This window comes from Nansenia antarctica, assembly GCF_963989245.1.
Source record: "Nansenia antarctica genome assembly, chromosome: 15".
Taxonomy (NCBI): domain Eukaryota; kingdom Metazoa; phylum Chordata; class Actinopteri; order Argentiniformes; family Microstomatidae; genus Nansenia; species Nansenia antarctica.
The window spans coordinates 26,625,859-26,650,351 of NC_137685.1; the positions used below are offsets into that span (position 1 = coordinate 26,625,859).

Here is a 24,493-nt window from a genome sequence, read left to right on the forward strand (position 1 = left end):
TGTTGACATCGAATGTGCACATCAGGTACATGAAAATGAAAATGCTAATCATTAGAATTGCATTTGAATTTGAATATTGTCTGAAAGAATGCATGCAAAAGTGGAACATGCAATTGCAATCTCATATTGCATTAGCATTTGAATTCAGTCAGCTATATGCTTCCATACCCGTGAGTCCTCCTCTCTAAAGAACTGAACCTGCCATTCTCCACCAGGCGAGCAGACACTCAGACACTTCGAGACTCGGCAGCGTGCGTCTCAGTCAGTAGAAAGCCACAGCAGTATCTCGCAAGTCGCAATACTCATTTTATGACTAACACATTACAGCACTTAGCTATCCAGTATCAGCTAACCAACGTTTCGTTTTTCTGGATTTAAACCAATAGATTACTTGCCGTAAAGTAGACATAGTTCGCTAACTTAGCTTGCTTGCTAGCTAGCATCGTTGTATTGACCGGTAAGTACACAGCAGGAGAGATGCTAGGGAACTAGCTACTAAGCTAGCTAGCCACATTTGGAAGCAGCTAACTAGCTCGTGTTAGAAGTTAGCTAGCTCGCTTTAAATGCAGCTTCATAAAACATTTGTCTCTGAAATGAAACCTAGCTAAGCTAGTTAGCTGCTGTAGGTAGCGGACTTCTTCCTGCTAGTTGTGTTGATATGCAGACGGTACTAGAAGTTAGCTACCAGTATATGTAGCTAACGTTCTCCAACTCTATACAACATTGTTAACTAGCTTACTTATTATTTGCAACTGTGTGTTATGTGTTACAGCAAGTAAAGATGCCACAGAAGCGCCGTTCACAGTCTTGGACAGAGTTAAAACAACAAGGCAACGAATGCTTTAAAACAGGCCAATATGGGGAGGCTGTCCTTCTCTACAACCAGGCTATCACAGAGGTGGAGAAGTCAGGTAACAGTTATGTCATTCTCTACAACCAGGCTATCACAGAGGTGGAGAAGTCAGGTAACAGTTATGTCATCCTCTACAACCAGGCTATCACAGAGATGGAGAAGTCAGGTAACAGTTATGTCATCCTCTACAACCAGGCTATCACAGAGGTGGAGAAGTCAGGTAACAATTATGTCATCCTCTACAACCAGGCTATCACAGAGGTGGAGAAGTCAGGTAACAGTTATGTCATCCTCTACAACCAGGCTATCACAGAGGTGGAGAAGTCAGCTAACAGTTATGTCATCCTCTACAACCAGGCTATCACAGAGGTGGAGAAGTCAGGTAACAATTATGTCATCCTCTACAACCAGGCTATCACAGAGGTGGAGAAGTCAGGTAACAGTTATGTCATTCTCTACAACCAGGCTATCACAGAGGTGGAGAAGTCAGGTAACAGTTATGTCATCCTCTACAACCAGGCTATCACAGAGGTGGAGAAGTCAGGTAACAGTTATGTCATCCTCTACAACCAGGCTATCACAGAGGTGGAGAAGTCAGGTAACAATTATGTCATCCTCTACAACCAGGCTATCACAGAGGTGGAGAAGTCAGGTAACAGTTATGTCATCCTCTACAACCAGGCTATCACAGAGGTGGAGAAGTCAGGTAACAGTTATGTCATCCTCTACAACCAGGCTATCACAGAGGTGGAGAAGTCAGGTAACAATTATGTCATCCTCTACAACCAGGCTATCACAGAGGTGGAGAAGTCAGGTAACAGTTATGTCATCCTCTACAACCAGGCTATCACAGAGGTGGAGAAGTCAGGTAACAGTTATGTCATCCTCTACAACCAGGCTATCACAGAGGTGGAGAAGTCAGGTAACAATTATGTCATCCTCTACAACCAGGCTATCACAGAGGTGGAGAAGTCAGGTAACAGTCAGCTACCAGCCAGTCAAGTGTGCTGCTGTTACCACCCGGTGCGCATGCACTGGTAGCACGAAATGACTAGCTAATCACCATCTCTGTTATGTCATGTAGCTAATCACCATCTCTGTTATGTCATGTAGCTAATCACCATCTCTGTTATGTCATGTAGCTAATCACCATCTCTGTTATGTCATGTAGCTAATCACCATCTCTGTTATGTCATGTAGCTAATCACCATCTCTGTTATGTCATGCCCACACAGGAAAGAAGAACCCGGACGACCTTAGTATCCTGTATTCGAACCGTGCGGCTAGCTATCTGAAAGATGGAAATTGTGGGGAATGTGTAAAGGACTGCACAGTGTAAGTAGGCTTGTTGTCACTTATAGTAAGACAGTAAGTAGAAGAGACTTGAATTGAATATAACGTTATTGTCCACCAAGGTGGAAAATTGTCTTCGGCTCACCAAACAGAAAAATCAACACAAGAAGCCAGAAGGCAACCGGCACGACATAAAACAACAACAGGCATAGATAGACAGGGTTGCACATTAGAAATACATCAAAATGTCTGTGGCTTCTGTCTTGTTGGTCACTTTGCAGAATTAAGGATACTAATAGCACTTGGAATGAAGGACTTCTTGAATATATTTCTAGTTGCCAGGGCGACTCTATAGCGCTTCCCAGAGCTCAAGAGCTCAAACTGTCTGAATAAAGGATGGGAGCTGTCTGCCAAGATACTCCTCGCCTTCTTCCTTGTCCTCTCTGTGAGGAGTGCAGTCAAGGGCTTTTGGGGTTTGCCCACTATCTTGCTGGCCATTGACACAATGCGAGAGAGTTTATTCTTAAGTTTGCAGTTCAGGTGACCGAAACAAAGAGGAAAATGAAAAGTTAAAACACTCTCAATAAGAGTTTTGTACACCAGCTCTAAAATCTGCTGACTGACACCGAAGCCCCGGAGTCTTCTCAGAAGATAGAGTCTAGGGCTGGGTATCGCCACTGATTTCCCAAAACGATTCGATTCCGATTCACAGCTCCTGATTCGATTCGATTCACGATTCGATTCGATTCGATTCGATTCCGATTCGATTTAGTTACAATATCAATTTTCCTTGAATATGAAGAGTTTCTCAGAACTAATGCTATAAATGGTTCAAGGAACCCTATAACATGTAGCATTGTTAAACATATCAATGTTTACATTAAGAATTGACTCCAAAGCAGTTACATGAATGTACTTCTTATTGGAACATAAATGAACATCATTGACCAAACTTTTTGCTAAATCAGACACTACAAAAAGTGCTTTTTAACGTGCTTTACTGCAGCCAGTGTAAATAAAGGGGCTACAAACATAGCCTATCGGTAAACAAGACATCACATATCCCTCAGGACTGTCTCAAATAGCTTATTTGCATAATATATATATATATATATACAAAATAAAAATGTGCAAAACTCAAACGAAAATAGTGCAATAGATGAGGGTATTTTGGGGAACAAAAAAACACATTGTAAACCATAATGTCCATGAAACTAAAGCCCTTCATTACTGCTTTCTTACTTTTTGGAGATTGGATGATTTTATTCAGGAATAAACATAATTGGAAAATCAATGATTATTAAAATACTGTAGTATACAGTAACAATAAGTTAGTGGAAACACCACAAATCTACGGAACCACTTATTGAGTCATCACCCTGACGTGAAACATGGAAAAGAGGATCCGAAACAAGGAATTGGAATTGGCATTGAATTGGAATTGGCATTGAATTGGAATTGGGGTGGCATGGACCCTGCGACATACCAGCGTCGTGTCCAGGGGGTGTACTTGTACATCAAGCCGCCTCACGCTACAGAAACAGGAGATAGGCTCCTGCCCCCTATGGGCCGTTAGGCTCCAGAACCATCGGTTCACAAGGCTACTTATGTGGTCTTGACTACCTGTCCACTTTCTCACCTAGTTCTTGCTGTCTCTCTCTGGTGTGCCGACACCATCCTGCTCTCTCTCCTTCTCTCCCTCTCTATCTCTCTATCCTCCTCCTCTTTTTTGCTGTCAACCAAAAGGCAAACATAACAACCAGAGTATTTCTAATCTAATAAGAGGTATAAATTGATCCATATCAATTTATAACATAATTATAATAGCTTTTGGATTGCTGTGGGCAATGCAGTCAGATAAATAAAAAAACAGACATTTCCAATGCTTCAATCCACTGTCCATGTACTGTAAATATGCTATTATGGTATTACCATGAAGCCCAATTCTAGCAGAATAAGAAAGATTGTATATCTACTTTAACTAAAATAATAAAGTCAAGTGCATCCAGTTAGCTCTTTAGCTGACAAGTGTCTCATCACCTCTGAGCTAGCTAGCTAGCTTGCTAGTTCTTTGACTATTTACACCATGGAATTATAGTCACACACTTTCTAGTCACAATAGTAACGACCAATTTTAACCAACGTTCTCTGTCAGAACACTCAGCAAGTATATTTGCTAATGTTTCAACTTGCTTACTTTCATCTGCAGACATCTCACGCACACTCGCGCACACACTCGTCTCGCACACAATCTTGTATTATTCTCTAGCGCGGCACAGTGCGAAACGAAGTGTGGAGATAGGTTTGACTATGCGAGACTACTGGCGGACTAATGGCAATGTATGCCATTGGTTCTCTAAACCCTCTGAATGCTTAAATTAGGCTAACATAACAATATTGCAGAACATAAAAATGCATGCTGCTAATACCGACCCTTGCATTAGAGCGATGCGCACATTTTGCACTATAGCTGTCCAGCCTCAGACTCTCGGAAAACAGCAACCAATTACATTTCTTTACTCGCATCAAAACCTGAGAAACACTGCCTGCCTGAGTTAGATCCCATCACTATTTCACTTCAACTTTACGTTTTGACGCCTCTTAATAGCCTTTCTCCTTTCGGACTTTCAGCATGCGATCTACCAGAGAGCCATGATGAGATGTAAACACTGCTATTTAGAGACCAAGAGACCAACAAAACACGCATATTCCTACACTAGCAACGTAGCCCTCACAAGGCTAGGCTAGGCTAAAAGTTGAATGACACGCGCAGTTGACGTCAATTTGCGTTTATTTGAATGGAAAAGAATGTTAACGGTCCTAATATTAAAAATCGAATTTGACCCTTGGAAACGAATATTTGAATAATCGATTATTCTGTCCCATCCCTAATATTAATATTATGCTTGTGTATTATGTAGGCTATATTGTTTTTCTGTGCGTGGTTAATTCAAAAACAACAACAAATAGTGCTACAGAACCGACATTAGTTCTGTCCGTTAATTTGTGTTTATTTGAATGGAAAAGAATGTTAACGGTCCTAATGTTAAAAGTCTACTTTGACCCTTGGAAACGATTATTCGAATAATCGATTATTCTGTCACATCCCTAATTCACAGTAGATGTTGGCCATCAAGTAGAACTGGCTCAGTTTCCAGATCTTGCTTGGTACACATGATTAGTTCTTTGGTCTTAGCCATGTTGATTTCCAGATGGCTAATGTTACACCACGATTCTTGTTACCATTTTCTATAGAGCAGTGCTCTATTCCGTACGTTCCCTCCACTCACTTTCTCCTCAATGAAAGGTTGAAACAACTTGGTATATGCCACGTTAATTAGAAAACAAATTGATTGTATGATATCACTAAGCACGTTGGGTAGTTGTCAGTTAGTGTTTCTTTATAAAGGTCCCTTGGACGACCATTTGCTGTGCATTTCTCAGTCACTTTCCTTGGTCTTAATTTGAACATAGTTGTTACGACTGAAGTTCTAGGACGTCTCAACGTCATAAACAAAGCCATAAACATAAGGCCACTTCAAAGAGGACAGAGTCGCTGGGTGCCAATACAAAATGTTCTTTATTTTACATTAACACTAGTGGGCCACTACAAAACACACATACCCATACAGATAATAATAATAATAATAACAACTTGGATTTCTATAGCGCCTTTCATAAAACCCAATGACGCTTTACAATTCTAGAGGAAATGGAAGACAGACAAAACAGAAAACAAACAAAGCAAAACAGAAACAGTGACTAGGGGCCAAAGGCCTTGGTGAACAGGAGGCCGTTCCTACAACCCTGATATATCTGATCCAGGTTTAAATCAGATCCAGGCGCTAATTTCAGCTTGCGTTCTGTTCCATCAATGTGGCTCAAATAATTTGCTGCTTGGTTGCTATGCAACCAATCCTTCTGAACAAACCTGGTAGCGAGCAGGTTTACAGGCTGGTCTAGGTAATACGTGCGTCAAAAATGTCTTACAGGCGGAAACTACATCCCAAACGACAGTTCCGTCAAGTGTCTTTTAGGAAATATTAATTCCCACTTTTTACGAGATAGTTTGATTGTGTGATAGATAGATAATTTGGTATTTTGAAAGTGTGATAGATAGATAGATATAAAAAAGGGTAACAAATAATAATAGGTGTGTCTATCAACTTGCATTGCCACCATCACAGTGGTATGTTTGGCAGCAAGCTAGAGGTCCGAAGGTTGCCGGTTCGATACTTGATTTAATTTAATGTTTATTTTTTTTACATTTAACTGAAGCCTTCGTGCAAATATATATTTACTATATATATATCTGTCTATGTCAGGGGTCGGCAACCTTAAATGTTGAAAGAGCCATATTGGACACACAAAAAAAAAAGATCTGTCTGGAGCCGCAAAAAATTAAAAGCCTTATATAAGCCTTATAATGAAGGCAACACATGCTGTAAGTGTCTATATAAGCTATATTAGCCTACTATCAAAATTACTAAGTAGGCTACAAATACATAAGCCATAGCACATATGCATACAACCGAATGAAAACGTATTGTGCTTTACAAAAGTGAAACACTAGGATAGCGTAAAGGGGGTCTGGGGGGTTGCCCCCCAAAACATTTTTAACAGAGTAGATGCAATTTCGTGTATTCTGGTGCCTTTTAACAGGTGGGGTGATACTTTTATCTGGCTATACTAGCATGAGAAAAAATATGGATAAGTTTGTAATTTCATCCGGAGGAAGTGAGCAAACCAAGAGATCGTCAGCCAAAAAATAGACAAATCTACAGACTGTAGACTACAGTACCAAATGAAAACTAGCCTCCCTCGTCCTCTTTTCACTATTTTAAGTTAAACCCTCTCAGACCCATAGGAGTGCCGGCGCTCCCAAATATCATACCTTCTTTAGAAGTTCATAATTCGGAAACGGTTTGAGCTAAAGACAAGCCGCTTTTTGCATTTAAAAGTAGGCAAATAGCGCTCACCGGGAAGCTCCCGTTCATCAATGTGCGTCGCCGATGTCCGTATATAAATCTAGCCACAAAGTTGTAGACAATGTGGATAGTTTCTTGCTTTGCCTTAGGGATGCTCCGATTTATCGGCCACCGATTTAAATCGGCCGATTTCACTCCAAATGACTGGATCGGTGATCGGCAAAAATGGCCGATCGCAAAAACCGATCTTTTTTTCTTTTTTTTTTTCCTGGGGAAGACAGATAACTGAACAGAAAAACATAGGAGGACGTAACAGCATGTAAACCATGAAGGCCACGTTTATGATGTCTTTTATACAGCCATATCGACTGACTTGGGCTTCAGGCCCTAACTGGGTGATAGGCCAGACTTTTACTATGCCATAAAAATGGGTCTGCGTTTGCTTGGTGCCTAATGGATCAAAACTTTTGTCTAAAAAGCAAAAAATATGTAGGCTATCCAGTCAGTAGGCCTACAGTTATGTATTTAAAAAAAAATCGGTATCGGTATCGGTTGATCTTGAGGAAAAAAATCGGTGATCGGTATCGGCCCCAAAAATCCAGATCGGAGCATCCCTACTTTGCCTGCCGCAGTACTTCGTCAATCCCTTTGGATATAGGTCTACTCTTGAAAAAAAAACGTCACATCCAGTCTCATGTTGGGTCCAGTCAAAATGTATAATACTAGTCATGTGCCAACATATCCGAATCCTATTGGCCCTCGTACAACATTACAGCGTAAGCAGGGAGTTGTAGTTCAAGGAGAGAGACCGCGGCAACGTAAAAAATAAATAATCGTTGTTAATTTCCATTTGTGGTCAAAGCCACAGGGAGCCACTGAAGATGGGCAAAAGAGCCGCATAAAATGCGTGCACGCGAATTTTTTTATAATTTCTTAAATAGCGGTTAAGTCATTAAAGCCGAGCAGGTGATTTTATATAGAAGGTGATCAAATACCAATATTGTTATGTACGACAGTATGTCATTGCAGCACTTTGTTGCACTTTACGACGTCACGTTCTGTACGTCCGTTAGAGCTTTACGAACGTGTGTGTGTGTTGTCAGAATGAATGGCACTTGACAGTAAACGGAGCTCAGTTTGTATACCTGTGTGGATCTACATTTATTAGCATAACACAAACATAATAAATTAGATAGAACAACCCTGTTCATTAATGTTCATTAATGCTTGAGTTCATGTTCATGTTCGCACTGTTACTGTGTTGTGTGCCAATGCACCCCTGTGATTGGTGGAGGTCACAGGGGGGGGCGGGTGCTGTGTGTGTTGTTGAGTCCGTTGGGAGAGAGAGCTCGGGTGAACTAAGAAAGTTGTGTATGAGATAGTTTACAATTAAACGCACAGATTACATGAGAGAAGCTATCTGTCATTATTTCAACCACTGTCCAAGTGGGGACGTTACAATACTTTCGTTTTAGAACGAAACGTTAGCCGCTAGCAGCGTTTTTAGCAGTCACCATTCTTGAGAAAAACATTGATACAAACAAACATTCAAATACTTGTGTCGTCTTGAATTTTTTTCCGATTTCAATGTATGACGCATCATTTGAAAACTTACCATCTGTAGTTTCAGACTATGTAAACAAACGAAGAATTACGTAAGCAAATGGTTATTATTTATCTGGTATAGATACCACTTCTGCGCCGAATGTACCGCCGCCGGCACAAATCCGCACCCGACATTGTAATTACCGTAATTTCTAAACGGTTTGTGCTATCGAAAAAATTCCAACTGTCCCTGAAAGCTGAGATGTTGCACTTCAACCAACATATAGGGTATTAAGGTAAAATGTGACGTGACGACATTCTCAGAGTCAGTTTACTCACAGTGATTGGCGGAGCGTTCAGGGACACATGCTTTTTTTCTGTTCTCCGGTCATAATAACTTGCTGCCTTTCTGCGCAGTAGGGGTGGGCACCAATGATTGACGATCGATAATTGATCGATAAGGATCTTGGTCGATCACAAAATATTTTGCTCGATAATCATTAATAAATTGGATTTATAAAAAAAATAAAATAAGGACACTAACGTTTTCAGTCATCCTCCTATTTGTGAGTAACTGTTTTTTTACTGCTCCTATGGTGAGTTACTTATTTTCTATATTTTTATTTATAACGTAAAATGTGTTTTTAAGTTAAACAATTTAGGCTACTCACTGCCTTGTTTAAGAGGATTGTTATCTGACTGTAGTGTCTAGTTTGAATGTGAATGAATGAATGTGTGCAATAGCAACACAAATTAAGTTTTCTCCCCAAGAAAAACATGCTTGTTATTTCTGGGCTTTTTTTTTTTTTTTTTTTTTATGAAAAAAAAGCGTATCAATTAATCGATAATTGATCGTTAATTCTTGCGATTATCGAAAAAGAAATTTTGATCGTTTGCCCAGCCCTACTGCGCAGCCTGAATCAAAGTGGACTATATCAATTAGTGGCGGAGGAAATTCATTCGTGGAGGCCCGCCACCAATAAATGCATATAGAGGACACACTGTAATCTATGCCAAACCCAGGGTCCAGTTAGAAGGACATCATTTACTAGTCAGAAAGGCTTCAAACACCATTGTAATTGTGTCAGTTCTTGTAAATTAGCCTACACCATCATTTTATAGCCTACATACTTTTTTAGATTAGATTAGAGTCAGATAACGAAATGCAGTAAAAGGTGTGTCAGAAGAGGGTGTGTTGGACGTAGACCCCGTCAATTACTCTGCCCCTTTGTCTATGCGGCCGCTGTCCAGGGTGCTGAAGGCCAGGTTTACCCGGGCCTGCGTACGGGTCACCACACTTCCTCCTCCTCAGCTCAAGATTGGGGTCCCCAGTGTTTCCTCCAGGATTTTTCACATTAGTGGCGGAGCGGTCCTCTTTTTTTTCGCTCAAAAGCCTCCCTCGTCCTCTTGCGCTCAAAACAAAGACGTAATTTCACCAAAAACTAGACGGTGGCAACAATTATAATTTCTTAAATAGCGGTTAAGTCATTAAAGCCGAGCAGGTGATTTTATATAGAAGGTGATCAAATACCAATATATCCTACAGCTGCAGCGGAACATGCGGAACGCGCATTACACACACACACACACAGAAAGATCAATACGAAGTAGGCCAGTGGTGTAGTCTACGTGATACGCAGGACTACGCCGTATACCCACTAGGAAAGGCCAAGGATTTCCTTATACCCACTTAAAAATGTGTGAGGATACGTAACGGCGTTTTGTGACAGAACTTTCACTTTCATTCATCAAATTCACCCCGTCTGTGTTACGAAGCGCTTGACTTTTGGACCATTGGGACTGACTAGAGCGTCATATACCATCAACGGGGGGAAATGCGACATGAAATATATCAAAATGCAGCACTACCATGCACAGATCAGCCTTATAACATGTCATGTTATATATATAACGTTAGACAGGGAGCGCAGATGTATTTTTATGAACGATATGAGGCTGGGAGGGAAAACCACAGTATACCCACTAGAAAAAACTAGACTACACCACTGAAGTAGGCCTACGTGAGAGGACACGCACAAAACCGGCTAACGTTACTCATTAACTGTTTACACAAGTAAAATCACAGTGTGACAGTCAGATGGAGCATTCGGTAAACAACAACAGCAAGGTAATGCTATCAGTTGAGTTAAAGAAAACAAACTCTTACCTTTGAGGACACCAACATTAGGGATGCTCCGATCTGGATTTTTGGGGCCGATACCGATCACCGATTTTTTTCCTCAAGATCAACCGATACCGATACCGATACCGATTTTAAAAAAAATACATAACTGTAGGCCTACTGACTGGATAGCCTACATATTTTTTGCTTTTTAGACAAAAGTTTTGATCCATTAGGCACCAAGCAAACGCAGACCCATTTTTATGGCATAGTAAAAGTCTGGCCTATCACCCAGTTAGGGCCTGAAGCCCAAGTCAGTCGATATGGCTGTATAAAAGACATCATAAACGTGGCCTTCATGGTTTACATACTTCATGGTTTACATACGTCCTCCTATGTTTTCTGTTCAGTTATCTGGCTTCCCCAGGGGGAAAAAAAAAAAGAAGAAAAAAAAAAAAAAAAAAAAGATCGGTTTTTGCGATCAGCCATTTTTGCCGATCACCGATCGAGTCATTTGGAGTGAAATCGGCCGATTTAAATCGGTGGCCGATAAATCGGAGCATCCCTAACCAACATGAGCCCTGCTTACCCGTACCTCCGCCGTTCTGTTCGTGGTGATTTTAGAGGCAATAGATTATTTTTGCCCCGCGCATATTGCTATGAATAGTTCGAAGCTAGGTGCTTGCACGTTAGGTGCGAGAATGCTCGGTTAACCTATTAGTGGGAACATTATTTGTTTCACAAAATAGGCTGATTTAGTTGACCATGAACATCAGAGACATACATTACGAATGTTCATTTAAAATACTCTATACTGAGCACTGGTATAAGAACATGAACCAGAGAACAGCAGTAAATGCAATAACCCACAGTCGTCGCTGATGATGTTGCATTTTCGATTAGGATACGTATGGGATTAAAGGGACGGGCGACGGGCTAAGAGAGAGAGAGGGAAGGGATTTCCTGAAATCCAAATGTCCCGCTAAATTCGGACCAATCACAAAACTGTTTTGCAAGCGCGTCGCCTCGCCTGTTGAAAGCGGTTCAGTCTCGATTGCAGTGCGAACACAAACGACGAGGTTAATTGCAACATTGTAACATATTGTAAATAACTACGCCCTAAATCGTAACGAAATGTAGGTCTGGAAGCGGCCTAAATCTAGCTTCAATCTGCTTTTTTTCTGTTCTCCGGTCATAATAACTCGCTGCCTTTCTGCGCAGCCTGAATCACAGTGGACTGTCTGAATCAATTAGTGGCGGAGGAAATTCGTTCGTGGCGGCCCGCCACCAATAAATGCATATAGAGGAAACACTGGTCCCTCTCGAAAGCCCCGAGGCAGGCGTCCCGTCTGGACAGCGCGTCTGCGTTCCTGTGCTCCTTCCCGGGCTGGTGGTCCACCTGAAAGTTGTAATCCTGTAGTAGGAGGAACCACCGTGTTACCCTGGCGTTAGTGTCCTTCGCCATCTGCATCCACTTCAGCGGCGCGTGGTCTGTCACCAGGGTGAAAGACCTCCCCAGGAGGTAGTTTAATTTGATGGCCAGGGCCTCCTTCTCCAGCGTCAAGTAGGCCCCCTCGTGGGGTAGGAGTTTTCGGCTGATATACATTACCGGGTGTTCCACACTCCACCGGGCCTGCGACAGCACCGCTCCGAGACCCCCTTCCGAGGGGTTATTAGGACAGAGCTAGAACATAGGGCTTACCTGAGGTTTTCAAACGCCTCCTCGGCCTCCGCGTTCCATATTACCCGGTCAGGGAGCGCCTTCTTGGTCAGCTCGTGTAGTGGGCTGGCTAGGGCTGCGAGCCCTTAGTCAGGTCAAGGGTGGATATGAACCGGGCGGGGCCCAGCCTCTCAATGAGCTCATCCACCCGGGGCATGGGGTACGCGTCAAACTCGGACACCGCATTCAGTCCCCGAAAGTCGTTACAGAACCGGTACGTCCCATCCGGCTTCGATACCAGCACCACCGGGCTGGACCATGCGCTGTGCGATGGCTCAATGACTCCGAGCCGCAGCATTCTGTCGACCTCCTCTCAGACCACCGCCCGGCGGGCCTCTGGGATGCGATAGGGCCGGATGTCATGACGAGCCATCGTAGTCCGTCTCGGCGTCTTGGAGCCCCTTAGTCTGGCTCGGGCTCAGCTGGTCCCCCGTGGGCACTTGGGGTATTTCGGGCTGGGTGGTCTGCGCCAGGAGGGCCGGTGCCTGGGGATGGGTTAGACGTTGATGTGGTATATTTGGGGCGGTTTCCGCCGCCCTGGCTGTCTGACCCGGTAATCGACCACCCCCACCCTTCCAACTATTTCATATGGCTCCTGCCACTTGGCCTAAAATTTGCATTCGGAGGTGGGGACCAGTACGAGGACCCACTCCCCCGACCCACTCCCCCGGCTGAAACTCTCTCATCTGCGCTCCACATGCTCGATGACCGTCCGGTGCGGGGAGGGTCGGCTCTCCCAGGTCTCCCTCGCGATGTCCAAGAGCTCCCTCGGTCGCCGGCCATAGAGGAGCTCGAAGGGGGAGAACCCGGTGGAGGCTCCCATGATTAAAATAAATATATATGAGCAATAACATATTTGTGTTGCAGCAAGCACAATACAACCAACTTGTCGGTCTGAAGCGACAATACTGGGATCATTCGTGATTGGGTTACAATCAGTCAAATACGTACTAAGCGAACATGTGTGTAAGACACAAATAAACTTGGATTTCATGCATTTCAAGTGGCATATTTGTAATCATGACGACGTAGCCTTGTCTAAGAATGCATTTCACCATGTTAATTCCCAGTATTGTGAAAATACCACCGCTCATCCGTGATCAGACTTAGCTGGGGTGCTGCAACTGAAGAGTATCAAATAGAGTGCAAAAAAGCAGCATCTGCACACTCAAATATGTGCAAAAAACGATGTTTATTGCAAGCTTTCTGTTCCCAGGCTATCGGACAATGTAATCAACAGCTGTATGACAAGTTTGTATGACGCAGTTTGACGAGGCTGAAAGCGCACAGGGTTGCCAGATGGGATTGACAATTTACAGCCTAAACTTTCTATAACCTCAAAATCAAGTAGCCCATTCGGCGGTAACCCGCCCCATCTGGCAACCCTGGACGTGCAATGCATTTTGGGGATTCAGTACCCCCGTAGTGTCCAGTCGTATCATACTTAAATAAAGTATATATGTTACGATACATGTGGGAAATCGGTACATGTGGGAAAACTAGGGTTAGGGTTAGGTGCTAGGGTGCTACGGTTAGGGTTAGGGGTAGGGTTAGGGTTAGGATTAGGGTTAGGGTTAGACATGCCAGCATGTACCAAGTCGATGTAGCACTTAACCCTAACCCTAGTTTTCCCACATGTACCGTATTCCCACGGAATGTACCGTAATATATATACTACATTTCTCACATACTCAAATCTCACATACTGTACAGTGTGAACGCTCTCGCATACTCAAATCTACGTCATATCTAGTATGAGTAGTATGCTAGTATGCCATTCCGAACACAGCGACAGTAATGGGGCAGGGATATAACATAGTCTCCTCATATACCACAATGCCTTCTGATATTAGCTTTTAGCACCGTTACCCAAAAGCTAAAAGCCCTCTTGGTTTCTTATTCCGCTAATACTGGTTCCAACAAGTTCCCTTTTCCCTTTAACTAGTAAACTGACAATGTGTGGGCTTTGATTAACATATCAGTCAGTATCATCTTTTCCTAATAATGTACTAGAATGGAATAGTATGTTAAGGAAATTATTTTTCATAGACATCTGCAACTGTATGTACAGATGACAAACCAACAACCTCTGCCAGTTCTATTCCAACCAAGAATACATACAGCAGTAGCGCAGTGATGATATGCAGTGATGACGCAACATAACAGTAGACCAAGACCAGTACCACAGTTGAATCTTTAACTGGGCATGGGTCCTCCTACGATTTACATGTACAGCAGTGAGATTGGAATGGTTTCTTTGTCTTGGCTTTCCATACTGTCCCATTAACACTCCTATCTAACACCGTTGTCCTTCCCCAGATCCCTGGATCTTGTTCCCTATGGCCTCAAGCCTCTGCTCCGTCGTGCTACAGCTTATGAAGCTCTGGAGAGATACAGGCTAGCCTATGTGGACTACAAGACAGCCTTTCAGATAGACTGTCATATACCAGCGGCTCAGGACGGCACTAACAGGTACATGTCATTATTGCGTCCTTCATCCACTGTTTGTAGGCTAGTAAATGCCCTTGGGAACTTCACTTAAAGCTGGGTACACACATAAGGATTTTGAAAATCTTATTTTCCCATTTCAGCACCCCACAGACATAAAGATTATCGTTACGACAGACTCCAGACTCTCTAGAGTCTCGTTCCCCACAACAGAAATCTCGCGTGAACCCATCCTTTTAATATTGCCTTTAAATTACAAAATAATTACATTAAGATTATATCATGATTAAAGCACTTTGAGCTGCAACGTTTGCAGGAAAAGCGCTATACAAATAAAGTTGTTATTATTATTATTATTATTATTATCTAACGTAGTACCCTGACTGACCTGTACGAGGCAGCCATGTGTGACAGGGCAAATAAAGTGCCGAAGAACGAAAAGAAGAAGTCAGCTCGCTTCTTGATTGGCTACATTCCATCCACGTCACAATCGGACTCGCAACTCTAGTCGGGAGTTGTCGGGAGTCGGGAGTTGCCCACACACAAGGATTTTTTTTCAAGTATTGAACACGTTTGACATTTACGATTGTCTGCCCCGGAAAAAATCAGAGCAGATTGTCGGGAGAGATTGACTCTTAACACACCTCACACCACAGGATAATCTTATGGGATAATCTTTAGAGCCATCCGATAATCGGGCGTTTTCTGTCTTTGGTCGGAAGGGGGAATATCGGCCCGAAATTGGCCAGATTATCTTTATGTGTGTACCCGGCTTTAGTTATGAAAAGAGGATTTACTGAGACTGTATAATATACAATTTGATAAGTAGCCTCTTACTCCAGAATGACAAAGGTTCTGACTGAATTGGATGGACCCTCATGGAGAGAGAAGCTCCCACCCGTCCCCACTGTCCCGCTGGCTGTCAAAGAAAAGCTGTCTCAAGCTCCAAGCCCAGCACCAACCACACAACACAACGGCACCAGGGGAAAAGAGAAGTCCGGTATGAGGCACTAATATCTTGAAAAAGACTTGGGATGTACTGATTGATCGGCCAGCAATCGATATTGACCAATTGCTTAAAAATAAAATAAAGAACTTGATTCAGCATGTGTCTCCTTACTGTTATTCTACAGGTCTTTGCACACCAATAAGTTTTTTTCGCATGCATATTTTTAAATCCGTCATCCGGAAGAAAATGTTACGCACAGAGACCTTGCACACTGACCTCCGATGCGTTTTATTAAAGTCTGATGCGTTTATTTGTTATATTGACATTGCGAAATGTCGCAATATGCACTCTACATTCTAAATGCTTGACTTAGCAAAAGGTACAAACAACTGAGAGCAATATAACTAAAACCAAATGGTAGACTACATCAGGGGGAAGAACCCCTTTCAACTGTCCTCGGTTGTGAAGAAAATAGCTTAAACATTTTGGAAATTAACCATGGCCGACAACTATATGCTTATATGTTAACTTATTTTCCATGAACAAAATCGGTTGGGAAAACAAACTTTCCTCATTCTTGACGATGATTTTGTGCTCCTGTCACTTCTGCCCGGACCCTGCCCTTCTGGTAGACTACATCAGTAGAATGTATTATCAGTAGAAAAGTACAATAAAGCTTTATTTCTTCAAACAAAGTGTGGTGCGATCTGTAAACATACCATCTGTAGACTCTCCGCTCAGGGTTGCCAGATGGAATTGGCAATTTCCAGCCTAACCACAGTCTAAAAACTGCTGAATCCACCAAAAACCAGCCCATCTGGCAACCCTGTCTCCGCTGCTTCAGAGTCTTCCACTTGATGTGCAAAACAGGCCAGGGTTTGTCACATGTACCTATATGATACATTGGCAGTCTGTGACAGTGTGTGCACCTGCCCTTCTGCCTGAATTTGAGTATGATGCTACCCAATGAATGTTATTGTTTAGTGCCGTAAGCTATCGTGGTATTATATTGTGTGAATTATCATCTGTATGTTGTTTTTCTTTCACTCGACTAATCACCGAGATAATACTTGAGACATGTACTTCCGTAAGCATTAATCCAACTGTCCTGCAGTTTTCATTTGACGATGTGTCCCTCTATTCATAGTTTGCACGTGTCGTCACGGCATAATGGGAACGCCCACCTGGCGGGCAAAACAAATCTTTCTTCCACTGCCTGCCAGCTATTTTATCAGGTTTTGACCAAGTAGGCCTAATTAGTTGTTTGACAAAATGCTGGATAGTTGCTGTGCAATCGGGTGCACTAACCGACGAGGAGACAACCCTGGGTTGTGCTTCTACAGAATTCCGTCAGAAAAAGAACCCAGAGAGGAGAAGATTGTGGATTTGTGCTATTAGACGTGCCTCAGTCCCTGTGGAGGGCAAACCTTCAAAGTACACACGTCTCTGCAGCGAACATTTCAAAGATAAACTCAAGTAAACACTGATTATTTTAATTATTTACGTAGGCACTTTACTCTATTATACTGAGCCAATTACCACTATTGTCATTGTTCATATTGTATTCCACCCCTGTACATTGTACATTTCAAATATTTTATCTAGTATTTTTTGTATATATAGTAATCTTTAATCTTGTCGTATCATATTGTTATTTATTGTTTTTGTTTGCTATGCACCATGAATGAGAGGGAAACGCAATTTCAGCCCTCTGTATGTCTGTACATATATTGGATTGACATTAAAGCTGACTTTGACTTTGACTAATTATTCTATTTTTAGTCATTTGTAGTCTTTGCATAATCGTTCTGACATGGTTTGTTTTTGTGGACGCTACCAGCTTGGAGTTGGTTGTGTGCGTCCTTTAGCTAGCTAGCTAGCTAGCTAACATTAGCGTTATTGACCCATCCAGATCGAAAAAACAGATAACTGTCTGTACTTTTGTACGCTTTCATCTTGGCAGCAGTGTGAGGGGAAGGATTCTCCACAAGACATATGTAAACATCACCGAACTGGAGCTCTGGCAGCGACTTCGCTGTTTTTAGTGATTGAAATACTGCGGCGGGTGCTGTATATGGATTGCAAGTGTCCAAAATGTGTAGTTTGTTCACATATCTTAGTTTTTCTTCTTTTGAGAGGTGATCTAAATAATTGTTGCTTGAAACAGGTGGGAAAATGACAGGTCGGTGCTGCAGTTCTACGGAGTTTCCACTATATTTTGCCCGCCAGGGCTCTGCGCCAGTCACGTGACTGCAAACTATGAATACCATGGCGGAGTGGTCAAAAACAACTCTCAAAAGGCTTTTGACGGATGTGAAAAACGCAGAAAATCGAACCTGTTCCGAATTTTTTTATGACGGACGAATATTTCGGATTCGGTGTGCAAGCGTGATTGACACAACATGAGTTCAAATTGTTTGTTTAAACGGACGTAAAAAACACATCAGTGTGCAAAGGCCTTACGTCCCCAAAAAACACTTACCTATTTCCATCACTGTGTAGCCTCAGAACTCACTGGGCTCTACATTGTTTTGTTTTACCTGATTTTATTTTTTATTTTATAGAAATAAATAATAAATGTTGTTCCATCTCCTTGTAGTTTATATTATGATTGGATTTGTAAAACTATTGATTTATTTAATGCTACGATACAATTAGGTAAATGAATAACAAAATCTGTATCATTATGAATATCTGCTATTGGTTGGATTGGAATTTTCATATGGGTGCATCCCTAAAAAAATAATCTTCTCTTTTAAGTAGTTCTAACATGCTGAAAATACTGATAAACATACTATAAACATTATAGTAATTGGAATAGAATCTTATTAATAGGGATGTTCCGATATTGATATCGCATATCGCCGGATCGCAGATCACACCAGAAAAAAAATAGGCAGCGATCTGGGGCTCGCGATCCGGCGTGTCACTCACGTGATGACAACAGTAGTAGTCAGTGGTCACGAGCATGAGAGTTGGCTAGTAGCTACCTGTGTGTAATGAGTCTCACAATGTCATGATGCTAGCTGGTGAAATCATAAACCATTTGTTTACGTAATTTTTCGGTTGTTTACATAGTCTGAAACTACAGATGGTAAGCTTTCAAATGATGCGTCATACATTGAAATCGGAAAAAAGTTCAAGACGACACGAGTATTTGAATGTTTGTTTGTATCAATGTTGAATGGTGACTGCTAAAAACGCTGCTAACAGCTAGTGGCTAACGTTTCATTCTAAAACGAAAGTATGTTTACAAGCCAGGTATCACTTACCGGTAGCCTCTGGCAACAGTGAATCCAACCCACAGATTATAAGTATTTAGTGATCGTTAAACTTGTATATTATATCGTGTGGTACTTAAAACAAGTTGCCTGTTATGAAAAAAATGAAAAGCAGATATTGTTGACACCCCTTTGATTCTGCAACTGGTTTCTGGTCTCACCAGCAGCGTCACTAGGCTACACTTTTAAAAAGGGTGCTATAATTGATTTTCCATTTGTAAGAAAAGATAAATAGAATAAAAACATGAAGGCACTAAAACTAGAAATCAGACAGTAACTTTTTTTACAATGCTGAATGCTGCAGTTTAAATTGTTTTACCTTTAAACCAGTTGGTCACTGAGTACTGCAGAGTACTGTTTTGTTGCTTGAATAAAGGCTGGCAGTCTTTAATAGCCAACTGTTGTTGTGGACTATATACTGGGGAAGTATTTGTTATTATTCAGGAGTAAAACAATAAATACAAATATCGGATTGATATCGGCATCGCAGATACCTGAAGCCCAGGTATTGGTATCGGTATCGGTAGTGAAAAAATGGGATCGGGACATCCCTACTTATTAATAATGATTGGCCCGAAGGGGCAATGCAGTTCTAGCAAAGTTAAACAGATTATGTAGCAGACGTGATTCAGCTAGTAAACATGGTGCAGCAACGTCACCCCTAGGAGGCTTGAAGTAGTGTGGCCGTCTGCCAACCATGACCAACGTTTTGGTAGGCTAATGGTTAAGATGCTAGACCTTGGGATTACCAGTTAAAGGGTTTGTGTTCCAGTGGGCCAGGGACATGGACACACTCATTGTACGTAAACCACACACATTTATTATTTCCTTGCTTACTGTACAGAAAATACTACACAAGATAAAGATGGTAATATTTTCTCTTTCAGTCCCAAGAGAGGAGGCCATGAAAAAAGCCTTAGACCTGAAAGAGGAAGGCAATGCACTGGTGAAGAAAGGAGAGCCCAAGAAAGCCATAGAGAAATACACACAGAGCCTCAAGCACAATCCCTCAGAAATCACAACCTACACAAACAGGTGAGGCTCATGCTACTACATCAGGCAGGGTATGTCTGTCATTTGTATAGGCAATACAAATAACCTTACCGTAGTTCCCATCTCCATCGTCATGTGTCTCTATGGACGCAACAAGACATTTTGCATTAATACTGGATGTGTGTGAATTCTACCTAAGGGGTAATGTTTGTCTCTGAACCGTACAGGGCCCTCTGCTACATCTCAGTGAAGATGTACAAGGAGGCTGTGCAGGACTGTTGCGAGGCACTGGGGTTTGATTGTGCTAACATCAAGGCTTTATACCGACGAGCTCAGGCATACAAGGAGCTGAAAGTGAGTACCTTCAGTTGAACAACCGTACCCAACAGGTCCGTTTTCCTGACACAGATTACGCAAATGAATTGCAATTCTAAAATGGACTCACTAAAATGCACTTCTCAGGCATGGTGAATGAAATCCAGCCAAGGTCAATCTCTTTAAATGTCATGCCAATGTCATCTAATTTTACATTTACATTTTTGGCATTTAGCAGACGCCTTATTCCAAAGCGACTTACAATCAATACATCTCAATCAGGGTTTCCGTTAGAAAAAATTGCCGCCGGACATCGTGTCCGGGAAGATTTCGATTTACCGGACAAACGTGATATATTCCGGTCATGATATTAAAATATAAAAAAAAATAAATAAATAAAAAAATAATAATATATATAATATAGCTGTTTGTCGCGGTGATTACTGTTGTGTAGCGGCCTATATATGCCATTTAATGTCTATTTCTCATCCGATACGATTAGATGCGAGCTATATAATATATAATAATATAACATGATTCGCATGCGCGCTATGCCATTATGTCCAGCGCTGAACGGGCGCCTCACTGGGAACTGAACAGACAGCATCGATCAATGAACAGACTCCACATTACGTTAACTGAAGTTTGTTAAATTGTTTGGGATTAATGTGAGTTTTCTATTTTCTCTTTCCAGTTTTACCCTTTTTTTTATCAATAAAACAACGTCATTTCTATAACCAGGTCTCGCTGGTTGGTAAGGCATTTCGTTTAGCTGCCTGTCAAATCATACTTAATCGGACTCGGGAGTATGTCAATGAGGAGAACATAACTGTTTATTGAGAAACAATAGGCAGGCTGGGATACGTATATAAAGAAATACCACAATGTCTAGATGTATAACATTTTATTGAACAGTGCAAGCATGTAGGCTTCTGGCGTGACATCGTACCCCTAACGTTCGGGCTTGTTTGAAAAGCTTAGACTGAAAGTTAGTGCCCTGGTCAGATTGTATAACAAGAGGAAGACCGAATGCGGAAAAAAACGTTGTTAAAGCTTTCACCACTGAGCTGGCTGATATGTTACGCAACGGAACAGCTTCGGGAAAACGAGTAGCAGCGCACATAATAGTAAGCAAATACTGACTTCCACTTTTAGTCCTAGGCAAAGGTCCAACACAATCAATTATTACACGTTCAAATGGCTCCCCTATAGCAGGAATGGGATGCAATGGTGCGGGTGGAATGGATTGATTAGGCTTACCCGCCATCTGACAAGTATGGCAACAGCGGCAGTGCTTGGCAACATCCGCCTTCAGTCCGGGCCAAAAGAAATGTTTCAATATCAGCTGATAAGTTTTAGTTATACCTAAATGTCCTGACCACTGGCTCTCATGTGCTACAGATAACACCTGTTGTCTATAACCCACAGGCACAACCACTTGTTTTACAGTATTCCACTCACAACCATTTGCATTAGGAGGAGACCATTTACGCATTCATATCCCATCGTTAAGGAAATAAACTACGTTGCCCCCTATTTCAGATTCCTCACTAGCTGCATGTAAAAAACATTTGTTTAATGACTGATCAGCTACTTGAGCGACACGCAATCGCTCGCCGGTTACAGGCAGAGATAGGCTGTCAGCGGATGGTATGGTAGGACTCGGGGAGGATGGTAACTCTACCACTTTCTCCCTGGGAGAAGCTGAAACAATCGGGTTCTCATCCCTTTCAGAAAAGGCTTGCATAATCACACTATCACAGAGAGAAACATCGCTATCCTCCTCTCTGCCTCGACTCGATTGTGCAGGAGTTATAGCGCACACCGGAAACAACCGCTGTTTCGCATAGGCAGCCTACACATTAGGAGTCATCATCATGCCGGTGTCAAATCATATCATAATAAAATAAATACATAGCCTATATATTCGTCTTTTTTTAAATAGAAGGAATCAGAATGTGAACTTTAGCGAATTGTATTCAAATTGTGCTTAGAGGGAATTATTTTCACCGGACATTTATGTCCGACGAGTTTTCAATTTGTCGGACTTCAACAACTTTTACCGGACAAAGTCCGGGAATTACCGGTTAACGGAAACCCTGATCTCAATCTAATTTAGAAAAAGTAGAATTGAGCCTTTTAATTTTGGCTTGAAGTTACTTTAAGATGATTTGGGCATGAAATGAAATAGTTTTTTCGCTGCAAAATATTTGCTGCTTGTGGTTGGTGACAGTGGCTACAGTAGAACCAAAGTTTGGTCTGTCCTTGTCTATAGACTGCTCTCAGCATGGTGCGACTAGACATAATAGGATCCAGGTCTCTTTAAAAAAAAATGTGTGACAGTGGTGCTAGGCGATAATCAGAGGACAGAAAAAGGTTATAAATGGTATACAGCCATACTTTAGTTCTACTACATTCTCACTGTTTCTGTAGAAAGGAGGCAGAATGCTAGCTTGCTAAAGTGTACCACAGGTTGTGCCATTTAAGTTAGCGAAGTCAGGACACAACATAAATGCAACCCATAATGATTGGAAACGAACACGTATTGTCGGAGGGCTTGTTAAAACCATCATACTTACTGCACGCTACAAGCCTACCCAGTTTTGAGGCAAGTACGCTTCATCTATGTTTACCTGCTTTCTCATGTGTGTTGAATACATGGTTACTATACAACTGGTAGTCCAGGGCTTTTTCTTGGTTTCTGTTGCAGATGCATACTGTTTTCTTGCCAATAATACGGTGGTTCTACATAATTGCTTTTTTTCTTCAAATGTATAGAAATGTTTGAAACATTTTCTCCATGTAATCCATGTAATGTAGGAATCGAGAACTAAGTAGCCTTATGGAAAGCTAAGCGACGTTTCTTGGTTAGAATTAGGCCTAGTCCTAACTTAAATTAGACTCTCTGGGACTGTCCAGGAACCACCCCAATGTGTATGATGATCTTCCCAATGGCGAAGTGTGTCCAAACCTTTGACTGGTACTGTATTTCATATTGCCCTTCAGGAATACAAAGCCTGTGTTGAAGACCTGAACCGCTTGTTGAAAGTCGAGCCAGATAACAAAGCAGCACAGAAGCTCATGATGGAGGTGCAGAAGAAGAAGTGATCTTGTGACTGTGGGACGTCTGTGACTTGAGGGACCCTTGGCTGAACCAGTGTACATGCCTGAAGTGCCTGTATTCACTCATAGAAGCAGTGTTTCCTGTGTACTGTATGTGCTGGCCTGTTTAGCTCAAACCTAGTCATGATGTGCCGTGTCATATTTATCCACCCTTTTCCTGAAGTATGCCTTTGTACTATTCCCCTCATGGATCTCACGTAGGAAATCTGAAATGTTTAAATCAAACCGTTGCTTTTAAAATCTTTGTTGGGAATTGCATAAGTTCATGATGAAGGGTGGAGAAATGGAAAGCAGAAACAGAACTACTAAAGAGGGGGGCACAGTCAATGCATTGCATATATAAACCTTCATCATATACAGTACATGCCTTCATTATGCATCATGCAATCACATGGAACATACTTTTTTAATTTATTCATTGTTACAAAAGGACTAAGCATTTGTACTGTATTTCAGCTGGCTTCAGAAAAGATGGTATAAATTGTTTCATAAAACAACATGTTTTGTTTGTGTCAAGCATGTCATGTTCTCAATAAATGAAACTTCTTCATAGTTATCTTAGTAATTTATGCATTTCTACACACACGGCACATGTCATTGATTAGAGACGCGGTTGGAAACCTGTATTAGTAAATTGTCCAAGGGGATCAACAATGGCAGTCTAGATTACCAATGGTTACTTGGATAAAAAACATGGTTAACCTGCTCTGTATGACATGTTGCATGTTACAATCATTCATAGTTGTTTGTCTCATTTGGTAGAATCCTTTGTTTTCTGATACAGTGGAAGAGTGCACACATTGGTTCAACCTTCCTGGTGTTGGCTGAAGAGGTGACCACAGTCGAGACATTTTAGCCTGTTTCTTTTGTTCTGTTGAAGCTAAACTATGGGATATTTAAATACAGCTGGTTGGTAAATTTGA

The 24,493-nt window shown here is 41.8% G+C and overlaps 1 protein-coding gene across 1 annotated transcript; it reads left to right on the forward strand.

Moving 5' to 3' along the window:
* Positions 1-237: 237 nt before the first annotated feature.
* Positions 238-24,262, forward strand: tomm34 (translocase of outer mitochondrial membrane 34). Its single transcript, XM_080545567.1, has 9 exons — positions 238-261; positions 387-457; positions 773-911; positions 2,089-2,188; positions 14,781-14,933; positions 15,752-15,909; positions 20,027-20,174; positions 20,360-20,486; positions 23,454-24,262. Exons 3-9 carry the CDS (start codon positions 782-784, stop codon positions 23,553-23,555), a joined length of 918 nt encoding a protein of 305 aa, XP_080401693.1. The 5' UTR covers positions 238-261; positions 387-457; positions 773-781; the 3' UTR covers positions 23,556-24,262.
* Positions 24,263-24,493: the final 231 nt, after the last annotated feature.

Excerpts from the sequence above, each read along its gene's own strand:
- tomm34 (XM_080545567.1), top strand. The coding sequence starts at position 782 with ATGCCACAGAAGCGCCGTTCACAGTCTTGGACAGAGTTAAAACAACAA. Across the intron at positions 2,189-14,780 it reads TGTGTAAAGGACTGCACAGT|ATCCCTGGATCTTGTTCCCT; the intron begins GTAAGTAGGCTT and ends GTCCTTCCCCAG. Across the intron at positions 15,910-20,026 it reads CAGGGGAAAAGAGAAGTCCG|TCCCAAGAGAGGAGGCCATG; the intron begins GTATGAGGCACT and ends TTTCTCTTTCAG.